Below are 22,665 nucleotides of genomic sequence, written 5' to 3' on the forward strand. Positions count from 1 at the left end.
AGTCCATTTGCCAAAACGTAATGCCAGATTTTAAGGGGTTAAAGTACAATAGGTAAAACACAGATAATCAATATGGGTAGTACTGGGGAATGAACCCAGGACCTTCATGCTGAGGGACATACCCAAAGCCTCTCTTTTATTCTTTACTGTGAGACAGTCTCACTAAGTCACTGAGTCACTGAGTTCCACAGGCTGGGCTGGAACTTGTCATTCTCCTACCTTGGCCTTCCTCAACAAGGAGAGTTTAATCACAAACTAAAATAAAATAAAATGACAATCACATGAAAATCAGTTGTACAACAAGGTCAGTTTTCAAGATATTACGCAGTGCAGCAATAGATGTATGGCCAGCAGGGATACAGACACCATGGCCACTGGAAAAGAAAATAATCCAGGGCCCAGTGGAAAGGCTGCCCTTAAAAGGAGACACCGAAGTTAAATGCTAAAAATACAAGGAACCTCTTAAAACACTTTCTAGTCCTCCGATTAGGAAGGGTCTAATTAACTAGGTTTTCAAGAGTCTAATTCACTACTGGTAAGTTTGCTATAAGTTTGAAAAATTAAATGTAAACTCTACCTTTGCACTCTTTTCCTCTTCCTTTAGCATATCTTCCAGATTGGTGGCTTTCTCTTCCACAGACATGGTTTTCTCAGTTATCTGATTCAATTTTTTTCTAATGATCTGATTATGATTTTTCAATTTTTGTAACCTAGACAGGGAAAAGATAGAGGAAAAGATAGAAAGCATGCCTAGAAGTATTTAATGCAAGTAAGAGCTTATCATAAGATATCTATATTAGGGTTTTTTTTTTTTGCTATAAGCTTTTTTTATTATCACTATATATGTACAAAACTATAAAAATATTTCTCTTGAGTTTTGTGATAAAAAAAATCCAGGAAGGGGGCTGGGGATTTAGCTCAGTGGCAAAAGCGCCTGCCTGGCAAGCGCAAGGTCGTGAGTTCGGTTCCCGGTACCAGAGGAAAACCAAAAAATAAAAAAATAAAAAATCCAGGAAATCTTTAAGCCTCCTAATGCTGTAGCTATAATGCTGCAATTATTTAACAAAATATAATCCTAAGTATTATAATAATTTTCTAGAGGTAATAAAAAATTTAATCACTTAAATAGATTTTTTCTTACCTTTGTCTTTCTTCATGACTGTCCTTCTTTATTTTGGAAATATTTTTCCTCAAAGCTTCTAAGTCACTGGAAGTTCTATTCACAGTGGCTTTTAAAGAATCCAGCTGTTCATTAGTTAACAGACAAAAATTACATATTTACTCTACACTTTATAGTTTCATTACAGAGAATTTCTATTCTGCCCACTTTAAGTTTTAAGCTATACCACACCCATAGAAACAGTAACTTTTTGTATTAATATATATTTATAGATCTTACTACTTATTCTCATATCAAATTTTAAGTGGCTTTTATAATATGAAAAAACTAGAAATAGCTACATATGTTAAAGTAAATGTAGACATGCCCAATATCCTGAGACTTGCTCAAGAAGAACACAAGATTCAAAACAAACTGATGTATACATATGAAATGCTCATGACAGTTGTAAGAAGGTTAGTTGGATTTGGAAAAATCTCAAGAGAGTCTAACTCATCATCCTTTTAACTACGTACATCCTCCTAATGACACACATTTTACAGTTAATTAAAATTATTTTTTAAAATTTAAGGCATAAATTTTTGCCTTTGTAAGAACATTGGCAAAAATGTAAAGATTACACCCAAAGAAATTAAACTAATAAATCTGATAAAGTTGTAGGATGCAAAATCAACATACAAAAATCAGTTCATTCTCTTATATACTACCAGCGAATTTTCTGCACAGGAAAGTTTAAAACTCCATTTGTAATAGCATAAAAAAGAATAACATGCTTAGGTATAAATTAAACCAAGGAAATAAAAAAATCTATACACTGCAAACTATAAAATATTGAAGAAATTATATGATACACAAATAAATGGAAAGATCTTCATAGATTAGAAGAACTTATATTGTCAAAATCTTCATGCCACCTAAATCTCTCTATAGATTCAATACAATTCCTACCAAAATTCCAATGTTATTCCTCACAGAAGCAGAAAAAAAAAATGCTGAAATTTATATGTAACCACAAAAGACTTCAAAGAGCTAAAGAAATCTGCAGCAAGAAAAACAAAGCTGGAGTAATTATACTTCCTGACTTCAAAATACATTACAAAGCTATAAAAACCAAAACAATATGCAGCTAGCATAAGAACAGACACATTCACTAAATAGTTTCAAGAATAATGAATACCCACATGCAGAATACTAATATATAGCCATTCTTTTTCTCCATATATAAAACAATTCAAAATGGACCAAAGATTTTAAATGTAAAATCTGATACCATAAAACTCCTAGAAGAAAACGTATAGGAAAAGGTTCTTGACACTGGTATCCACAATAAATTTTTGGATATGCCATCAAAAGCACAGACCACAAAAATAACAATAAACAAATGGGACCATTCAACTAAAAAGTTCCTGTTCAGCAAAAGGAACAATCAAAATGAAAAGCAACATGCAGAGTCTGATAAAATATTTGCAAATTATCTGTCTGATAAGGGATTAATCTCCAAAGTACACAAGCAACTCCCACAACTCAATAGTAATAATAGCAATAACGATGATACAATTTAAAAATGAGCCTGAACATTTTTCCAAAAAAAAAAAAAGATGGCCAAAATCAAATGGCCAACAGGTATATGAAAAGATGTTCAACATCACTAACCATCAGGAAAATACAAGTCAAACTATTGTGCAGTATCACCGTGTAACTGCTAAAATGGATATGATGAAAAAGTAAAAAATAAAAGTTAGCAAATATGTGGAAAAAGGGAATGCTTTCACACTTTTGGTTGAAATATAATATGTTACAGCCATTATGAAAACCAGTATAGAAGTTCCTCAAAGAAACGGAAAATAGAATTACCATATAATCTAGGATTCCTACTTTTGAGTATACATCCAAAGGAAATAAAATCAGGATGTTGAAGAGAACTCTAGACTCCCATGTTCTCTGCAGCATCATTCACAAGAGCCAAGATAGGGAAACAACCTAAGCATTCATAAACAGACGCTGAAGAGGAGTAAGGGACCAGTCCATACTGTTGCTGGGAATGGAGACTACAACCACCTGGGGAGCAGAATAAAATGTCCCCGAGAAACTGAGACTAAAACCAGCATTTGATCCAACTGGATCCTGAATGCCACTCCTTAGTATACATCCAAAAGAATTAAACACAGCACACTGTAGTGACATATGCATATCCATGTTTATTACTGTGCTTTTCATAATAGCTAAGCTGTAGAAACAGCCTAGATGCCCGACAACAGATAAATGGATAGAGAAAATATGGTATCTATACACAATGGAACATTATTCAGCCATAAAAAATAATGAACTCATGTAATTTGCTGGAAAAAGGGTAGAACTGGAGACCATCATGGTAAGCAAAATAAACTAGACTCAATTGAATATCACGTTTTCTCTGATATAATCAATGTAAAAGAGAAAGTGAGTACAAGAAAAAGAAAGAAAACACTAGACTTCTAGAGATAAAAAAGGAGATCATGCAGGGGGAGGGAATAATAAAAATAAAAATAACGAAAAAATATTATATTCACTGAGCAGTACACCAAAACAAATTACTAATTTGTATTACTGTATTACTAATTTTAATCACTGTTACTTATATGTACTAATAAAATATTTTGTAAGATTGCCAGTAGTACATTGACATCCATAAAGTGATGCTCTGAATATAGCGATTCTTAAAGTAAATGGTGAAATTTTAAAGAACAGAACCAGAAGGTAGTCCCTTAAGGAAAGGCTTGATGTTATTTTCATAGTAATTTGCCATGAACACACAAACCACTATTTTTAGTGGACATACCTCATCCTTCAGCTGACTTCTACTGGTTTCATGATTTTGATATTCTGTTCTACATTTTAAAACTTTACGATCAGCAGTAGAAATTCTTTTCTCATACTCTGTGTTATTCCCAATCTCATTTTCCAAAAACTTCATCTTCTCTTTAACCAAACTTTCTTTTTCTCGTGTTTCCTGTTTTACCCTTGTCAATGCCTGGATTCAAAATAAATACATTTACTTAAATATTTGTTTAATATGAACAAACTAAAATGAAAAGGAATCTAGGTTTTATTTTTTCATTATTATATTCAGTGTTTATTTAACATTCTTAAGAGAACACTCTTTAAGAGATTTTTAAGTGCATAAAAATAAAATATTAATATGCTCAATACCAATATTTATAAATTCATATTGTTAAAGGTCTCTGTGCTTTCCTTCATCAATCTGAACTTTGCTAAAGATAACAGAAAATCAGTGGACCTATATACATGAAGGGTAACATCTAAAAAAATTTAACAGCACTAAATATTTGTTTTCACATAGGAACTTTGGTTTCCATGAGAGTTTCCAAATATTTTACAGATCAGTATTTTTCATCTTTCAAAAATAACATGTTAGTTATTGGTTCCATTAAGAATATCTTCCCTTGGCTTTTTGGTAGCCTTAAGGACCAATCAGTGGAACATGCAATAGAATATGGAGAGAGTACTATGGGAACAAAGGGATAACGAATTTCACCCAAGAGGGATAGAGAAAACATTACCCAAGAGGCATCATTCGAGTCAGGCCTACAAAAACGAATGGAGATGCATCAGTCCTCCAATGTGGCTCCAGGTGTGAGGAGGAACATAGTAGTAAGAAAGAGCAGGGTAGAGACGAAAGGCATGAGACTGGAAAGGGAGAACTTAAGGCCAATTTGTGAAGAAATTCAAATGCCGTGGTCAACTTTTAAGCCTTGTGAAATGAGAAGATTTTAATACTGGGGAACAAAAAAAGACCAAGTGAGGTTCTTATAGGTAATATGATTTGACAAATTATAGGGGAAAATTACCCTAAATTGTATTTCTTTTAAGTTTTCCCAAAAGGTATCTTACCAAACAATTAATCCTAGAAGACTGGGGGAGTAATATGAATTCTGAAATCAGTAAGTTGAAATCAGTAATATGAATTCTGAAATGCAGTATATAATATTGTACATATTAGCCTATTGAATGCATGTATATCTGAGACATAATATATTTCTAAAAGACATTTTAAATTTGTTTAATGTATATTCTTATATGTTTTCTATAACAACAGCACATCTATAATGATAATTGTAGGAATCCATATAGTTGTGCTCATTCAACCAAAAAGCATGCCAAAACCTTTTAGGTTTAACTATTTCAAATGACCATTCTAAAGTTTCTTGCATTATTCTGATTTCACTACCACTTGAGTAGATGCTTTAATACCCACTACAACATTCATATTTTTTTTATTTTTTGTCTTTTTGAGACAAAGTCTCGCTGTGCAGTTCAGGCTGGCCTTGAGCTCACTTTGGAGCCCAGGTTGACCTCGAACTCACAACAATCCTCCTGCCTCAGCCTCCTCAGTGCTGGGATTATAGGCATTGGCCACTACAACTGCCTAACATTCATGTTTCTTATAAGTATTATTCACAGCTAAGTTTTCACATAGGTAATGTTTATAAGTAATATCTCAACATCTCTACATTGGAATAAAAGCATAGCAGAAAAACATTTTTCCTTCCTAAATATTGTTTATTTTAAGAAGCCAACTTGAGGATCATATGGCCACACTTGGAAGGCACTAAGAAGACAGGCATTGTTTTCAAGCAAGAGAGACAAAAAGTACCATTTCACCGTACAGGATCAAAATACAACATCCCAAAATATGCCATTTCCACATATTGACCATTGTGAGTTAAAGCACCTGAAAAATAGCAGATCCCAAAAAAGACACTCCAACCCCTCTCTCCCCCAAAATACAAGAGATAAAACTCCTATCTGAAAGGTATCTTCCCAGTGCCAAGTGGAAGAAAAACATTCTTATCACCAAAGACAGGGAGTCAAGACCAGTAGAAATCTGCACACATAAATCTTATTAAACTACCTCATATCCTCTTAGTTACTCTTCCAAAATTGCTACTCCTTATTCAAACTTGAATATAAACACTCAGGCCTAGTCACTTATTTCTTTGAGTTCTCATTTTTCTGAGAGCTCCTTGGACATGTTAATAAAGCAGGTATGCTTTCTTCTGTTCATCTATTTTATATCAGTCCTAGCCAGAAACTTTAAGATAGTAGAGCATTTTTATCTTCCCTACACAGACTAAATGTTCTAGTGGTGAAGACCAGCTGCCCTTCACTCACAAGAACTGATTTACACATCTCTTCTCAGTTCTGCATTCAATGGAGTCATGTTGGTATGGAAGTAGTTCCATCACAGAAATGCTTAAATCAGGAATAGGTATTGTTATATTTTGTTTTGTTCTCAAGAAGCAATTATCAAACACTTAGAAGCCACCTATCACCTAAAGGAACCACTTCTGAGCCCTACTCGTGGTCTCTGATAATGCAATCAGATGTCAACCTGTAAATAAGAAATGCTATAAATGGTTCAAGATAGCTAGTATTTGTATATACTGCCAAATCAACCGGCTGAGTCAGTCAGTTATGAGTATGCATGGAAATGCTGATAGTGGATCTATAATCTTGGAACTGACACATTTGATTTACATGGAGAAAACTCTGGAACTTTTATTTTATATAGGAAAAGCTGGACTTGATATTTGAAAGCAATAAGAAATTTAAAAATAGATACCACTATTAGCATTAAGAATTAAGAGGACCTCAGCTGGGTGTGGTGGCGCACGCCTGTAATTCCAGCATTCAGGAGGCTGAGGCAGGAGGATCATTTTGAGTTCGAGGCCAGCCTGGGCTACAAAGTGAGCTCAAGACCAGCCTGAACTGCACAGTGAGACCCTGTCTCAAAAAGACCAAAAAAAAAAAAAAAGAGAACTAAGAGGATCTCTTAGTAAAATTGTTTCTCCCTGATTCCTCCTAGGGGGGCATTGCCTGTTTTTTCAGTAAAATATTGTCTTTTGCAGAAATTGAAAATAAAATAATCACAAGCAAGCCATATTTAACTACTAGAATGCTAATACCCCAGTGGCCTGAGCTGGTTGCCTTTTTTTTTTTTTTTTTTTTTTTTGCTGGTTGCCTTTTGTGGAGGAAATTCAGAATGGAATTTAACACATCTCCTCACTTTCTTTCCTCTTCAACCTCTTCATCCCAACCCCTCCTAGCCTTTCCACTTTTACTCACCAATATTTCATTCCTTAATGATTTCCCAAAACGATTCTGCTAAATTACCTCTAAAACTAACAAGTGATAACAGTATGTCTGCATCCACCAGTGCACTACGCAATTCCTCTTCTGATTTTCCACATCACTGGTGCCCCATCTTCAACAGTAAAACGTTTGGGGCCATCTAGGTTTCTTGTCTGAATCTCCCTCCTTGTTTCTTGGTTATCTACCAAGGCTCATTTCCCTAAACCTGTAACTTACTGCCAAAGCAGCACACATGTTAAATCCCAGGCATCGGGGCAGCCACGTGTAAGACAAAACATTGGTTTTATGGCAATAATATTTGTTTCAAAATTAATAGATGACAGGATCCAATCTTTGGCTACTATAATACTATAAGCAAATAATCTTCATAAAATCACTTTTCTAAATGATACAGGGTCCGCTTTGAAAAAAGTTTACCAAAACTATTAAAGTCTGCTGCAAAAGTGACACTCAGCTATCGGTGTGATTTACATTTGGAATAATGAACAATATATCCGAACAATACGAGGGCCAGACTACTTTACCAGGGCACAGTCATCTATGTCTCGGTCCCTCTTCTGCATCTGCTCTATTGTGTTCTCCCACTGTTCAATGAGTTCTTGTCTTTCATTATGAATCTTACGAAAATCTTGTGCCGCTTTATCCAATTCTAGCTGTCAAACAGAGAGCAAACATTTCTGAGAACTTAAGTGCTTTTGCAAACATCAATTTGAGAACTAAGAAATAAAAATCTTCCTGAACCAACCTGGGCACTTAGAGTCTCTGTAAGTTCGTTGTCAAGAACCTTTCTTTTCTGATTATATTCCAGGGTCAGTCTTTCTAACTTCAGGGTCAGTGCCTATGAGGTCATTACATGAAAAATATTTATAATAATTATTTTACTAATTTAAAATCTGTTAGATATCATAACTAACATTGTGTCATTATTTGTATGTATTTATATAGAGAACAACTGTAAAATAATGTTTTCCTTATCTTTTCACCCTAAAGCACTAATCTGTTTACACATAGCTTCAAGAAGAACATTTAATTGTTTCTAAAATGATTTTAATATTTTCTAAAGGAAATTAGAAAAAAGATTATATTGTAATATGCCATTTGGAAATACCTAAAACAATACATTTGGTATTAAATCTCCAGAAAATAGCAAGCCTCATAATACTAATTTTGTTAGCATCGCCAGGTGTAAATAGATTTTAAGAAATGGTTATAACATCATGTAATAGCACTATAGTCTCAAATCAGCAAGTACTACGTGTAATACTCAAACTACATTTTAAACAAAATAGCTAAAATATCAATAAACAGTTCTAGATTAGACTTTCTCTTCTGAAATGCTTCCAAGAATCCTTCTCAATCAGAATATCAATTAAAATTTATCATTTCTCACCCTAATTTTATTATCATCTTGTTGTGCATATTTCTGAAGAGTGAGAGCATCACTGTCTTTATGAGCTGATTCTTCTAACCAAGCCTCCAATGCTTGCTGATCCCAGTTCATTTGACACTTCAAACCATCCAATTTTTGAGTAGCTTTAAATATGCCATTCTAATTTCCAAGGAATGTGACAGAAAAGAAAAATTACAAAATATTATTTTCTATTCAAATTCTACGAAAACATAATAATACAGACTACAAAATATATTCAGAAGAAATCCTATCCCTGCCTTCCAGATGTTTACAGTATACCATTTTTAATTATATAACTATTATCCTTGTATTTTAATTCCTTAATTGTAAAATAGAGATTTGAATATACAAAGCTGAGAACAGTAGTTAACAAAAGTTTTCTTTAAAAGGCTTTGTAGACTTCTATAAAATTTTATTTTAAAAGGAAATGAACAAAAACAAAATAACAAAAACAAAGGCAAAAACAATAAAAATACAGTATTACAAAACAAAATAAGATGATAGAAAATTAACAATGGTTGTTATATTACATGTTGTTATCTTCACAGTAGCTACTCAGATTACCAGGTACAGGTATGCAAGATTGATCAAACAATTAACATTAACTGTTCCTTTCAATAAACCCATAGAAATTAGTAGTACAATTATCCTAGCTATCTTGTGCATATATATATATTTTTTTCCCTTCCCTTTCTTTTCTCCTTTTCCTCATCCCAGTTGTTCTTTCCATTTGAGCAGTTTCTTTCCCTATCACAATATCTACTGTACCTTTCAGATTTTATTTACTTTTTCAGGTTCTTCTACTAGGGAGACGATACGATGTTTACACATGTGGGTCTGATTTATTTCACTTATGAGTATGATCTCTAGTGGCATCCATTTACCTATAAAAGCCTCAAGTTTATCTTTCTTTATAGCTGAGTAATACTCCATTGTATAAAAATATCACATCTTTTTTATACATTCCTCAGTTGATGGGCATTTGGGTTGTTTCCAAGATTTAGCTATTACAAATTGCACAGCTATAAACGTGCGTGCACATATATCGCTGTAGTATAATGTTTTCAGTTCTTCTGGAAAAATATTCAGGAAGGGGATAGCTGGGTTGAATGGGACCTCTAATCCTAATTTTGTGAGGAATCTCCAAACTCATTTCCACAGTGGTTGTACCAGTCTACACTCCCACCAAGAGTGAAGAAGGGTTCTTTTTTCCCCACAGCCCCTCCAGCATTTGTTATTGGTTGATTTCTTGATGGTAGCCATTCTTTTGGAGGTGAGATGGAATCTCAGTATTTTTTAAATTTGCATTTCTCAAATGACTAATGACGCTGAACAATTTTTCATATATTTATTTGCCATTTGTATTTCTTCATCTGAGAAGTGTGTAGTCATCTCAGATGCCCATTTTCAGATTGGGTCTCTGAATTTTGGGGGCCTTATTTTTTTAATTCTTTGTATGTTCTAGGTAGAAGTCCTTTGTCTGAAGGACAGCTGGCTAAAATTTTTTCCCAATTTGTGAGTATTCTTTTTACTCTGTTGGTGATTTCTCTTGATGTGCAAAAACTTTTCAATGAGATGAGACCCCAGTTGTTGAGTCTTTGAAGTATTTCCCATGCAGCTTGGTTTTTGTTCATGAACTTTCTGCCTACCCCTATCTCTTCAAGACTTTCTCTTCCAGTAGATTTAGTGTTTTTATTTTAATATTTAGATCTTTGATCCATTTTCACTTTAGTTTAGTGCATGGTGATAGACATGGGTCTGTCTAGTTTTAGTCTTTGCCATGTGGAAAACCAATTTTTCCAGCACATTTATTAAAGAGGCTATCTTTCTTCTAGTGAACATGTTTGGACCGTTTGTCAAAGATAAGGTAGCTGAGTGTGTTTGTGGTTGTGGCTGCATCTTCTAGTCTGTTCCATTGATCCTCAGGTCTGGTTTTTGCCAATACCATGCTGATTTAATCATAGTAGCTTTGTAGTATAATTTCAAGTCAGGGATTGTGATGCCTCCTGCCTTGCCTTTGTTGCCCAGGATTGCTCTTGCTATTCTGAGTCTCTTCTGATTCCAAATGAATTTTAGGAATGTTTTCTCTAGATCTATGAGGTAGACTAATGGTAATTTGATTAGGATTGCATTGAACCTGTATAAATTTTGGGATTCTAAAAGGCTTCAGACTTTTAAAACAATCTCAGTTATTACACTAAAGCCACCCAAAATACATATATATGCAATCTTAGTTAGAATAATAGCCCTAATATGCTAAAACCCATGCCAAGTTCCTATCCCTCAGCCCCATTTCTAATCATATTTGCTCTCCCTAAGAGGTCTCATGTATAGAAACTTTGGGAGTGCTTCTAATTTCACAGCAGAGAAAGAAAAAAAATATTTCCATTAATTTAGTCATATACTGAATCTAGATTCATAAAAGAAAAGACAATATATAAAGAAATATAAATTAATAGCTATATAATTCTATTGCATATATAAATATTACATTATTATAAAATATGTAAATGCATTTATACTTATGCATGTGTATTTATGTATACATGCATATGTAAAAAGAAGAATAAACATTTGAAATGAGCTCCCAATCAAGTAACTGAAAACTAAAGAAGGAGAAATAGGTTAAGGTAGTTTAACATTAGATTCATAAAGCTTAGAAATTAATATGAAATGTAGAAATTTTAAATGATATTCAAAACTGAAATTGATGTGGCTGGTACAAATATAGCACACACATGCTAACCAGGCCTAGTATTTTATAACAGTTGGCCAGCATGATACTTTAAATATAACAAGTCTCAGAAAGTAAGTGATGATTGAATAATGGGGGGAAATGTAATATTTTATCATTATTTCATTCAAATCACAACTCCATGTCATTTCATTGTCCAAGAAAATAACTTAAGTAAATGTCAAGAAACCAGTGAACAGCTTTCCTTTACAGAAAAAAGAAGCTCATTTCGTGAGAGAGAGGTCCTGAAGTATAAAACGTCTGGTCACATACTTCCTTGTCAGTTTTCCGCTCGCGTATGGAAGCTATCTCATTTTCTAGTCGTCGTATTTCACTCTTCACTCGTCCTAGCTCTCTTTCGGCGATGGCCTTAAAATGTTCTTCACTTTCAATCTCATTCTCCCTTGCTTTGTAAAGAGACTGTAGAGAAATACACAAAATGGAAATGCTTTTTAAGTTGTATTATTATGAAATATTTATAATAATCCATTAGGCAAAAAGAAGTTCCCCCAACACACTCTGATTAAGGACTCTTAACTCCGCTACGATGAAACCTTCACATTAGACTGTGATGACGGTGTGGTTAACACTGCTCACTATTGGTAAGAAAGTCAGCGCATGGACTTCCCGGAGGAAATAGCACCAGCAGCCTTCAGATACTATGTTGGTGCAGGAAAACCAAAGGAAACCAAAGTTTATGTGTTGAGACCTAAAAGCTATAATTCATTATTTACCTATATGTAAGAAATAGGGCCGGGGAGATAGCTCAGCGACATAGAGCCTGCCTGGGAAATGCAAGGTCCTGAGTTCAATTCCCAGTACCAAATAATAACAATGATAATAATAATAAATTAAACATAATAAACATAATTGGGAAAAGGAATACTTATATTATTGATCACATATTTTAACTAACAGATAACTTTAAAATAATTCCTTAAAAACTGATGGTGGTAAATATTTCTTAAGAGTATATTAGTATACAATTGTACCTTTGTTTTTTTATCTAATAAAAAATTTCTTGACTGGTGATCTTGTAGTGCTTCAAAGTTCATACTGTCAGTATTACTTTTAGCCTAGTAGTACTAAAGCTGCTACTGTTGTAGGAAGTGTACCATCTTATGTCTCTATTTAATCCAGGCTTGTTCATTCAAGTTTGGTGGTATTAAAATACACCTACAGTGATTCTGTCTCTCAGGTCCTCAAATCACTAGTTTAATAACTTGAGGAAAACTACTGTTCCAGATAGTTTTGTCCATTACTCAAACAAAGTATTCAAGACTCATGAGTATTGTTTTCAAATGTTTATTAAATATGTAACTTCCTAATAAGATTTGCAAACTATTAATGATACATTGAGTATGTCATTTAAGATTTATAATTTTTTCTCAGAAAAGTAAATGAATTTTTTTAAGTTGATAAAGAAGTCTTATGCTTATTTTTCAAGTTGTCTGGCTTTCTGGGCATCATCAGGGAGTGAATCTCTACACTTAGCTAGATTATTCTTAAAACAGAAGCTTATTTCATTACTTTGAGTTTTAATTTAATTATATTTGTGTTATTTCTAAAATGTATTCTCAAGTTATCTTAAAAAGACTACACATAATTTAACTTTTTAACATAATGATTATCATTAAAATTTCAGTTCTTGAACTATACTAAAATACCCTGACACCATAAAGTTTACTAAAGTGAGTAGAATGGGTTGGGTTGAAAAACTGAAAAGAAGATAGAAATCTATTCTGCATTATATTAGCTCTGTTTCTACCTATAAGCTATCATTTCATACTGCCATTATTGTATCCTTCTTAAATAAATCTGCTGCTTACTATTACATGAGATTGTTTGGATGATTTCTCTTTTAATATGAATTAACTGTTGTTTAAAATTGGTAGCAGTAATTTGTTTCTCAAACCTTTTTTTCTATCTGCTTTAACATTCAAGGTTATGTTCACAATGGTTGGATTATGCTATCTTTCTATTATATCTCTAACATAAAATCACAAATACAAACTAACTGTGAAATGTTCCATGACTACACAGATATAATAAACATCAATTTCAATGTTACCATACCTGTGTAAATGATAATTCTTGCTGAACATTTTTGAAATGAGAATTCATAGCAGTAATTCGATCTTCATAGTCACATAGCTGATCTTGCATGTTTGATTTTTCATTCTGCAGCTTTGATAACTGTAAATAATAAATACTGTGATCAACCAAAGTCCTATTATATTTTACCATATTGAAGGACCTAAAAATCAAAAGAAAATTAAATGTTCTGTCACAGTATGTTTAAGATGTTATAACAAAAATACCATAGACTTGGTGGCTAAAGAACAGACATTTATTGATCACAATTTTGAGGGCTGGGAATTCCAAGATCAAAGTGCCCGCAGCCCTGATTTCTAGTGAAGGCCCTCTTCCTAGTTTACAGACAGATGCCTTAGTGACAGAGAAAAAAATCATTTGTTTCTTATATCTTCTATTTTTAAAGGCGCTAAGCTCATTTATAAGAGCTCCTGTCCTATGACCTAATTACCCCCCAAAGTTCCTACCTCCAAAACCATCACCTTGGGGATTAGGACTTCCCCATATGAGTTTGGAAAGGATATAAACATCCCAGCATATAATTTTGCTTGTTTAAATACAGGAACTTCTAAAAACTGTCTTTTAAATGTAAAATGGTGTTGTCACTTAGAAAAGCCTATGGGAAAGTAACACAATACAGAAAGCACTCTTAGAATTGCAGCACAGCAGGCGCCATTGCTAAAATACATTTTTTCATACAGTAGTACTACATTTTTTACAGGGCCACAGTGAGATTCTTTTCCCTAAGTAAATCACAAGATGGCTCATGTGATCAAGAACATACTAGCAAGGCAGAAAGAAAGAGACAGAAAAGGAGGGAGGGATGGAAGAGGAGTGAGGGAAAGGGGACAGGAATTACCAATCTTACTAGTGTTATATACCAGGTATGATTTCTTCTCTCTCAACTACTTTTTCAAATTCATAAATTTAGGTTAAGCTTATCATGTGATTAAAATTGATTTCTTAATACATTTTGTCCTTGAATCGAACTCCTAATAGAAACAAAACAGTATAACCATTAAAAAGGCAAAATAAACCTTTGGGAAACTGCAAGACAGTTTCTCAGAACCATTAGAAAATGCCATACCTCAAAGCAGTATAAAAAGTCAACAAAGCAAAAATATATGTCCTCATAATCAAACGACATCTCCAAAGTTATGGGTACGTCACAGGGGTACAACGAAGTCCACTGAAGTGTGGAATACTAAAATTTTTATTCAAGGAAACATACAAACTTATTTGTTACGTCCTATATTTTACTAAACTTATGAATTATATTAAATATTAGCCTTTAGCCTTATTACATAATATTCATCACACAGATTTTCTGTACATATTTTATATTAGCTAGTTCATTTATTTCAGTTTTGAGTTTTAAATCCCTCTTTTGCTTACTTTGCCATAATTTTAATGTATTAAGAAGTTATTCATTTCTTTATTTTTGTGACTTAATAATGAAGGTATGAAGCTGGGCGTGGTGACGCACGCCTGTAATCCCAGCACTCGGGAGGCTGAGGCAGGAGGATGGTTGCAAGTTTGAGACCAGCCTAGGCTACAAAGTGAGCTCAAGGCCAGCCTGAACTGCATAGTGAGACCCTGTCTCGAAAAAGACAAATAATAATAAATAATAAATTTTAAAATGAAGGTATTTAGGATATATATAGAGATACAGATATATAGATATATATATTATCTATAGAAGGTTTTGGTGTTCCCCATGGAAACAGTCCCTTCATATCGTTTTTTTAAAATGGGTGTTATTGTTCATATCTGAAATGTTCCCCTGAAAGCTCGTGTGTCGAAGGCTTGATCCCCTAATGCAGCAGTGTTCAGAAGTGGAGTCTAAGTGACTGGATCATGAGGGCACTACCTCACCAACTGATTAATCCATGGATGAATTTATAGCTAAATGGGCTATTAGAAGGTGAGGCTCTGTTAGAAGAAATGGATCACTTTGAAGGTTATATGGGGACCCTGATCCCTTTTTCTCTCTCTCTCTCCTTCTTCTTCTTCTTCCTGTTCTCCATGAGTGGCTTTCCTCCACCACATCCTTCTGCCATGTTTCTGCCACACCACAGTCTTAAAAGCAATGGGGCCAGCTGACCATGGACTGAAAATTCTGAAACCATAAGCCAAAGTAAAGCTTCCCTCTTAAAATTGTTCATCTCAGGTATTTTGCAACAATAATAGAAAGCTAACCAAAAAATGGACACCATGAAGTAGGACCATTGCTGTGACTATGACTGACTAGGACTATGTGGTTCAGATCACTTAGGAACTGGTGTGCTGGGTCAGTTTGGACAAATGTGGAGATGCAGACTTCAGAAGCCTTACAATGTTGTAAGCTGAGCTGAATAGTCAGTTCTTATAGGAACTCAGAAAATCCAAGTGCTGTGAACTGTGGTTGATGTAAATGTGTCCTTACAATGTAAAATGTTTTATGTCAATCTGTGACAACTTGATCCTCACTTAGAAAGTTCTACTTTACACACTTTACATTCTTGCTAGAATGACCCTCTTAAAAACATATCAAGTCACTTTCAGCTTTAAACATCATAGGCAGAAACTCACAAAAAAATATCAACTAGGACGTGTTTCACTTACAAACATATGCAAATAACTGTTGCTATGCAGACCTCCAAAATCCCTTTGCAAACAGTGCTTAATTTCAAAGAAAAAGCAAGCATGGCAGCCTTTCCTCTCCAGACCAGAGAAGTAAGTGGAATAAATGAGAAGAAAAGAATAAGGACCCAGGTTTTACAACTCTGAATAGCAACTACTCTTTCAATAAAATTTTTAAATGCTTCACAACTGCACAAAGGAGCAGGCAAGATGACACAGGAAGGACTTGGCTCAGGGAAGCAGAACAAAGGATGAGATTAGGGAAGAACAGAAATAAAAGGGCTGGGGTGGTGCTGCCAACCAGAAAACACCTTCAACAGGTCCTCTCTTCTTCCTCCAGGTCTTCTTTACCTGATCTTCCAGCATTTTGTTCCCCTCATTCGCCACTGGGAGGGCAAACCCATTCTCCCAGTGCAACTCCGCCAGGAACTCGCTACTCATGGCAAACAGGTGGAGAATTCCAGATAGAGAGCAGAACAAAAGCCCGCCTTCTCCAGCGGGGGATACCCGAGTCTAGCTGAGGCACCCGCAAAGTTGCCACCAGAGCCCAGCAACCCCTTCGCGTCCTTAGTTACCAAACAGGAAGCGCTCAGGCAAGTAGGAGGAACTTCCGGTTGGGAATTCTCCGCTTCCTGTTGGAAGAATCTTGCTTGAGCCCCCGGGGTAATAGAGCAACTTCGCCATGCACAAAAGCTGGGGGAGTAACTTTCAACCTAAAGGCGGTTCGGGTCGCTCCCCAGCTCCCCAGCTCCCCAGCTCCCCAGAGGGTGTAGAATCTGCGGCCCCGGTGCCGGCACTGGATCCCTAGATCCCTAGCTGGGGCTCGCTGCGCAGCTCTCGCAGCTGAGTGCGGTAGAGGCGCGCTAACAAGGCGTGGAGCTCCATTGCGGGGTCCTCCGGCCGACCTCGGAACCTCAGGGTTAGGGTTAGGGTCCTATGTGAGCATTTAAAGACGTGGACTTTCACATAGAAATATTTTTCCTTATCTCGAAGTAGGCTAGGTGACAGAACCCACATTATCGAAAGACAGGCACCCCCTTTAGAACGGCAAGCATTTCGCCAGGTCAGTAGTTTGAATTTACCTGTTAGCCTAGGTAGGCATTTGGGTTAGTCTCTGTTGTATAGTATCTCAGAACTAGACAGGAAAAAACAACCAATTTAGTTTTTCTAGATAAATTGAAGCTCCCTAAGGTGAAGTGGTTAAGCATTGTGAGCATAATTAGTTTTTCATATCTAATGAACAACTGTCTCTAACACTGCTCTAACTTAAAGTGACACCCCTATTCTCCACCTCATCACCACGAATCCTGTGTCAAATTTGTTCTCACTTTGAAGATTCTACAAGTTGTAGAAGATAACTATACTTGAATTCATTCAAAGCTAAATATCAAAGCAAAAATCTATACTTTTACAAACCTTGTTGCTGAACATGAAATACTTTAATTCCAAAATAGTTAGGTAGATGTAACCCTTTTATTGACTTATTTCCACATAATTAACTTCACCTAAACCAAATTATTAAGGCTAAAATATAAAGAGAACTTTTGTTTTTCAAAAATAAGTTTGTCTTTGTTAAAAATAGAAAAATATAGAAATACAAAGCAAAAGAAAAGATATTTTTTACCTGCATGCCAGTCATTCTCAAGAACCTATAACTATTTGGTGTTTTTTCTACTAGCATATTTCTAATTAAGCCATAAGTATATACATAGGTGAGATTTTATCCTATAGAACTAGAATCACGTTATAAATATTCTGCAAATTCATTTTTTTCAGGTAACAGTGGTGGCCATGTTTCCATGGCAGTATACTTAGATTACCTTCATCTTTTAATGGAAGCTTCAAATTCACCATTTTATCAATCACTTACAACTTTTTAAACAATGCTGCCATTAATATGTTTGTAATACTATATGTCATCAATTCTAGAATGTACTTATTTTCACATTTTAAAATCTCAGAAATGGAAATACATCTTTTAATAGTGCCTTAGGTTACATGTAATAAGATATAGACTTATTACTCATACGTGTTTCTGCAAAACATATTCCTGAAGTAAAATTGATGGCGAAGCAATTTTAAGACATAAGCAGTTTTATTTTGATAGGTAACATTAAAATGTCTTTGATAAAGATTTTCCTTACCAGTAATGTGAAAGTATTATTGCATACTGTGGACATTATGAAATATTATTTCACAATCTAAAGGCAAAATACAGTGGCTGTTAATATTTCAATAGTAAATGACACTAAGTATCACACTTCTGAGTGACTACGAGTATCACATTTCTTCTAAAAATTTCTTTATTGTATCCTTTGCCCATTTTTCCTCTGTAAATTGTAGCAGCGCTTTTAATGTTGTCAGTAGTATTGTCTGTAAGAATATAAATAATATTTTCTCTCACATTGGTTGTGGTTTTATTTGTAACTTTGTTTTGAGTGTGTTTCACCATCACAGCTTGGAAACTGCTCTTGCTGCTATTTCCGGCTTCTTTATTAGGCTGCTGGGCCACGCAGGTGCCTGATCTAGCGGTTCAGCTGTCCCTCCCCTACTAAACCATGTCCTCCTCCTGGCTTTTGTTCCCTTCTGTCATCTGGGAAAGTTTCCCACGAGCTTTATTGGTTTTGTTTGCTGTTCTCTGTTGTCCTCCTTGGCCACAAAATATTGGTATTTCTGAAGACCCAAAGCCACAACCTCTACTCTTTGCCTCTGGCACTTGCTCCCCAGGTGACTGTTTGTAATATGTATTACTTTGCCAGTGATATCAAAGTTAAATACCACAGACTGGATGGCAAACAGCAAATACTTATTTTCTGCACGTTCTAGAGGCTGAAAATACAAGATTAAGATGCTGGCAGGGTTGGTTTCTGGTGAGGCCTGTGGCTTACAGACAGTGTCTTTCCCACTGTGTCCTCACCCAGCCTCTTTTCTGTGGTGTCTCTTTCTCTTTTTTTCTAAGGACACGTAGCAGTCAACCCCTATTCTCACCTCCCCCAACCCCTAGAGACAACTCTGTCTGAATTAGTTCCTTTTCTTTTAAATTTTCAAAGTAAACAGAGGTGGTATAGTGTGCCAGTTGATGATTTATTGCATCTCAAGTCCAAATTCACCTCTTTTGCCCGTTTTGTGAAAATAGTGCAGGCTCTTTAAAGAGTTGTGCTTTTTGTGTTCTGTTTTGTTTTGTTGGTGGTGTCTTGGTTGGTTGGTTGGTTGGTTTTGGTAGTGTGCCTGACATCAAGCTTTTTCAGTAGAGGGCACAGGAAGACAATGCAGAAGGAAAATGGTTTCTCCTTTGTGGCTTCTACAGCAGGCGCAACTTGTCCACCCTGGCTCTGCAGTACACACAGCTTCCTGGGCATCCAACCGCTGCACGGTAGGCTTTCTCCAGCGTGTTGCTCCTGCAGTGCTTAGGCCTCTCCGGTTCCTAATTCCTGCGGCACACAGCAACCAGCACCACCCGGCTACTTTTCTTCGAGCCCTGGCCCCTCTCGACTTGGGCAGTTTTGTAGCAGGTGCTTTCCAGGGAGACAGCTCCCATTCATGCATTTCCTAGCACCATGGAGAACACATTTCTAGCAAGTTCCGCTGGCACCAAAACGTCCCTGACATAAGTGAGCCTGAAAGCTGTGTTCTTGGTACTGTATTTCAGCTTTACAGCTGGTGGCTGCTCCTCACATCTGCTCTTTCCGTATTCTTTAGAATTTTCTTTACTATTAAGAGCAAACTTTTTATTCCAGTCCGATGATGATTAACACTTTTTTGTTTTGTTTCTATTTTTTGTTTGTTTGTTTCTGTTTTTGCTTTTAGACGTCTCACCGTGGTGCCCAGCATGGCTCACACTGAACTCCTGAGCTCAACGAATCCTCTTGCTCCTGCAGTTCAAGCAGCTGGGATTAACTTTCCCTGTTAAAGTATTGTGTGATTTCTCTCATGACTGGACCCAGAGTGTTATCAGCACGTCCTTTTTTAATCTAAGTTGCTTTTCTTCTTTTAACATGGGATTTTTGGTATTCACCTATATCGTGTTATGTATGAAGAGTTTATTTTTCAATTGCTAGATTGTTTCCAATTTGGAGAAATCATGAATAAAGCTATTATAAACATGTTTATACAAGTTTTGCAGTATAATTTTTATTTTGGAATACCTTTGGATCTCCATAAAAGTTGTAAAGATAGTACCGTGTCTATATATCCCTCACCCAGCTTCCATTTTCCCTAATGTTATCAATCCACATTATCATAGTGCATATGTCAAAATAAAGAAGCCTGTATTGGTATATTGCCATAAAGTAAGCTCCAAATTGCCCATTTCCTCTGTGACTTCCTATTCTATCCCAGGCTCCATTCCAGCATACCACTCTACATTTCGTTGTTATGTCTCCTCCATCTCCCTTGGTCTGTGACAGGTTCTGAGGCTTTCTTATTTTTTACTTACCTTGACACTACTGAAGAGTACCAGTCAAGTGTTGTTTGAAATGCACAGTTTGTTTTTGTCTAATCATGTGTGCCTAGTGGTCAGGCAAGAGTTTGGGAAAGAAAACAGACGTGAAGTGCCTGTTACAGTTGATACCTAAAATATCCTCCCAAACTTCATGTGCTCATAGGTGGGATTTGGGGGATATGATTGGATCATGAGTGTGTAATACTCACCCCAGGGTTAGTGCAATGATGGGCTTACAGCTGGGTGTGACGTTAGGAAGTGAAGCCTGGTAGGAAGAGGTAGGCCATGGCCTGGAAGGGTGTGTATATAAAATTCCTAAAATCTGGAACATTTTCCTTTCTTAATGGCTTGTTCTACATTATTCATCAGGGCTGTATTATTCTTCAGTTTATCTATAAACTCAGAGGGATGTTTCCTACCCATTCAAACTCAGTATAATTTTTCCCTGTCCTTCCATGGCAAGCTTTTCACATTGAGTGATTACACCTAAACAACGCACCACGTTAGTAATTATGCTTATATTTTCTTGCTTATTTATTTTCTATCTTTGCCATTAGACTTTAAGATGCATAAGGGTAGAGTCAGATACACTTTGTTCACCCTGTATTCAGAAACTATGGGATTCCTACAACATGAGAAGTACTTGATTAAAATCCATTGACTGAATAAATATAGAAATTGAAGAGTTTTAAATTTTTGTATACTTACATCTGTAAGTCTTTTCATGGGTGACTTTTATGTTTTATGCCACAATAAGGAAGAACTTTCACCAAAAATCTATAAAAATGGCCTCCAATAATTTTTTGTTATTTTTATAATTATATATGTTTGGGTAAAATTTCAATTTACATGAAATTTGTATTCATGTGTAAAAGGAAGTATATTTACAACTTTTTTGAAAACAAATAGTAGTAGACTGTCAAATAGTCCCTCTCCATTTCTTTAAAATGGATCTTTTTTGTATATTAAATTCTCATACACGCAAAAATATATTTGGTGTTTCATTGATTTGTTTATCTCTACAAAAGTATCACACTTTTTAGAGTAGTATAGCTTTAAAGCATGGTAAGGTCAAATGTACCGTATATCACCACCATCATAAATAATCTTCAGTCTATCTAAAACACATTTTCAAATACATCTTGAAACTGGAAGCAATTTGCCAAGTTTTGTTTTATTTTTAAAGGGAAAGGTACTGAGAATTTTCATTGAACTTCTATTGAATATACAGAAAAATTTAAGAAGAGCTTATTCGGGTGTGGTGCTGCCCACCTGTAGTCCCAGCACATGGAGTGTTGAGGCAGGAGAATCACTTTGAGTTCAAGGCTAGGATAGGTTACAAAGTGAGTTCAAAGCCAGCCTGAACTGTGTCGTGAAACCCTGTATCAGAAAGACAAAAAAAAAAGAACTGTAATTTTTATTATGTTATTTTACTACACAGAAATATGATGTCTTGATTACATTTTCAATCTTCATTCAGATTTTCTTTATGTAATTAATTCTTAATATAGTTTCATATGATTAGATTCAGAGCATGTATATAACCTCAGAATTAGAAGAAACCTCCAAGGTGGCCCCTGACTACAAGGTATACATCAGAATTACACTTCTATTGATTAGGCACTTACTACCTCCTGAGGAAATGTATTTTATTACAATCTATAATAAAGTAGATAATGACTTAGTTAATGAAATAAGTTTCATAGGAAGAATGTCAGAAGAGATCCTATAATTGTCCTCTTCCACAATTTCCTTACCTACACAAAAAGTAATCCTAGAGATGAGGGTCTTGACCAGCATCTATATCGTTTTGAAAATGTGTACACTTCACAATATTACATCAGATAACTAGCTATTGTGCACTGTTAGTGAAAGACATTGCAAGCCCTTGTAAAGGAGCCTTGGATTCATAGCCAAAGACTATGCAAAGTTTCTGATGTCACTGTAGGGTTTCCTTATTTTTAAGGAAAATAAATATTTTGCTGTTGGCCCATATTAATTTATCAATTTATAGTTGCTGAATTAATGAACAGATTATCCCTACAGATTTATTTCTCCTGATAATGACGGGCCATAGCTATATTTAAAAA

At 35.2% G+C, this 22,665-nt stretch overlaps 1 protein-coding gene and 1 long non-coding RNA gene across 3 annotated transcripts in view; one reads left to right on the forward strand and one right to left on the reverse strand.

Moving 5' to 3' along the window:
• The window catches only part of Ccdc39 (coiled-coil domain containing 39), a 38,731-nt gene extending 22,036 nt beyond the window's left edge, over positions 1-16,695 (reverse strand). Inside the window, exons 1-9 of the mRNA XM_005383062.2 lie at positions 16,486-16,695; positions 13,495-13,614; positions 11,692-11,838; positions 8,664-8,822; positions 8,019-8,111; positions 7,798-7,926; positions 3,939-4,130; positions 1,142-1,245; positions 578-710 (exon numbers count right to left, since the gene is read on the reverse strand). Coding sequence (XP_005383119.1) covers positions 578-710; positions 1,142-1,245; positions 3,939-4,130; positions 7,798-7,926; positions 8,019-8,111; positions 8,664-8,822; positions 11,692-11,838; positions 13,495-13,614; positions 16,486-16,575 — 1,167 coding nt within the window. The 5' untranslated portion in view covers positions 16,576-16,695. The remainder of the gene's footprint in view (positions 1-577; positions 711-1,141; positions 1,246-3,938; positions 4,131-7,797; positions 7,927-8,018; positions 8,112-8,663; positions 8,823-11,691; positions 11,839-13,494; positions 13,615-16,485) is intronic.
• Positions 16,696-16,744: 49 nt separating this feature from the next.
• LOC102018291 lies at positions 16,745-20,065 on the forward strand. Of its 2 annotated transcripts, none has more exons than XR_260688.2 (3): positions 16,745-16,797; positions 19,383-19,507; positions 19,942-20,065. It is a non-coding gene; the product is annotated as an uncharacterized LOC102018291 (long non-coding RNA). The 2 variants fall into 2 exon arrangements; XR_001233744.1 differs by lacking the exon at positions 16,745-16,797 and adding an exon at positions 16,811-17,197 and having other exon boundaries at positions 19,386-19,507.
• The last annotated feature ends 2,600 nt before the right edge of the window (positions 20,066-22,665 follow it).

The sequence above is a fragment of the Chinchilla lanigera genome, unplaced genomic scaffold (genome assembly GCF_000276665.1).
Source record: "Chinchilla lanigera isolate Chin_1 unplaced genomic scaffold, ChiLan1.0 scaffold00019, whole genome shotgun sequence".
Taxonomy (NCBI): Eukaryota; Metazoa; Chordata; class Mammalia; order Rodentia; family Chinchillidae; genus Chinchilla; species Chinchilla lanigera.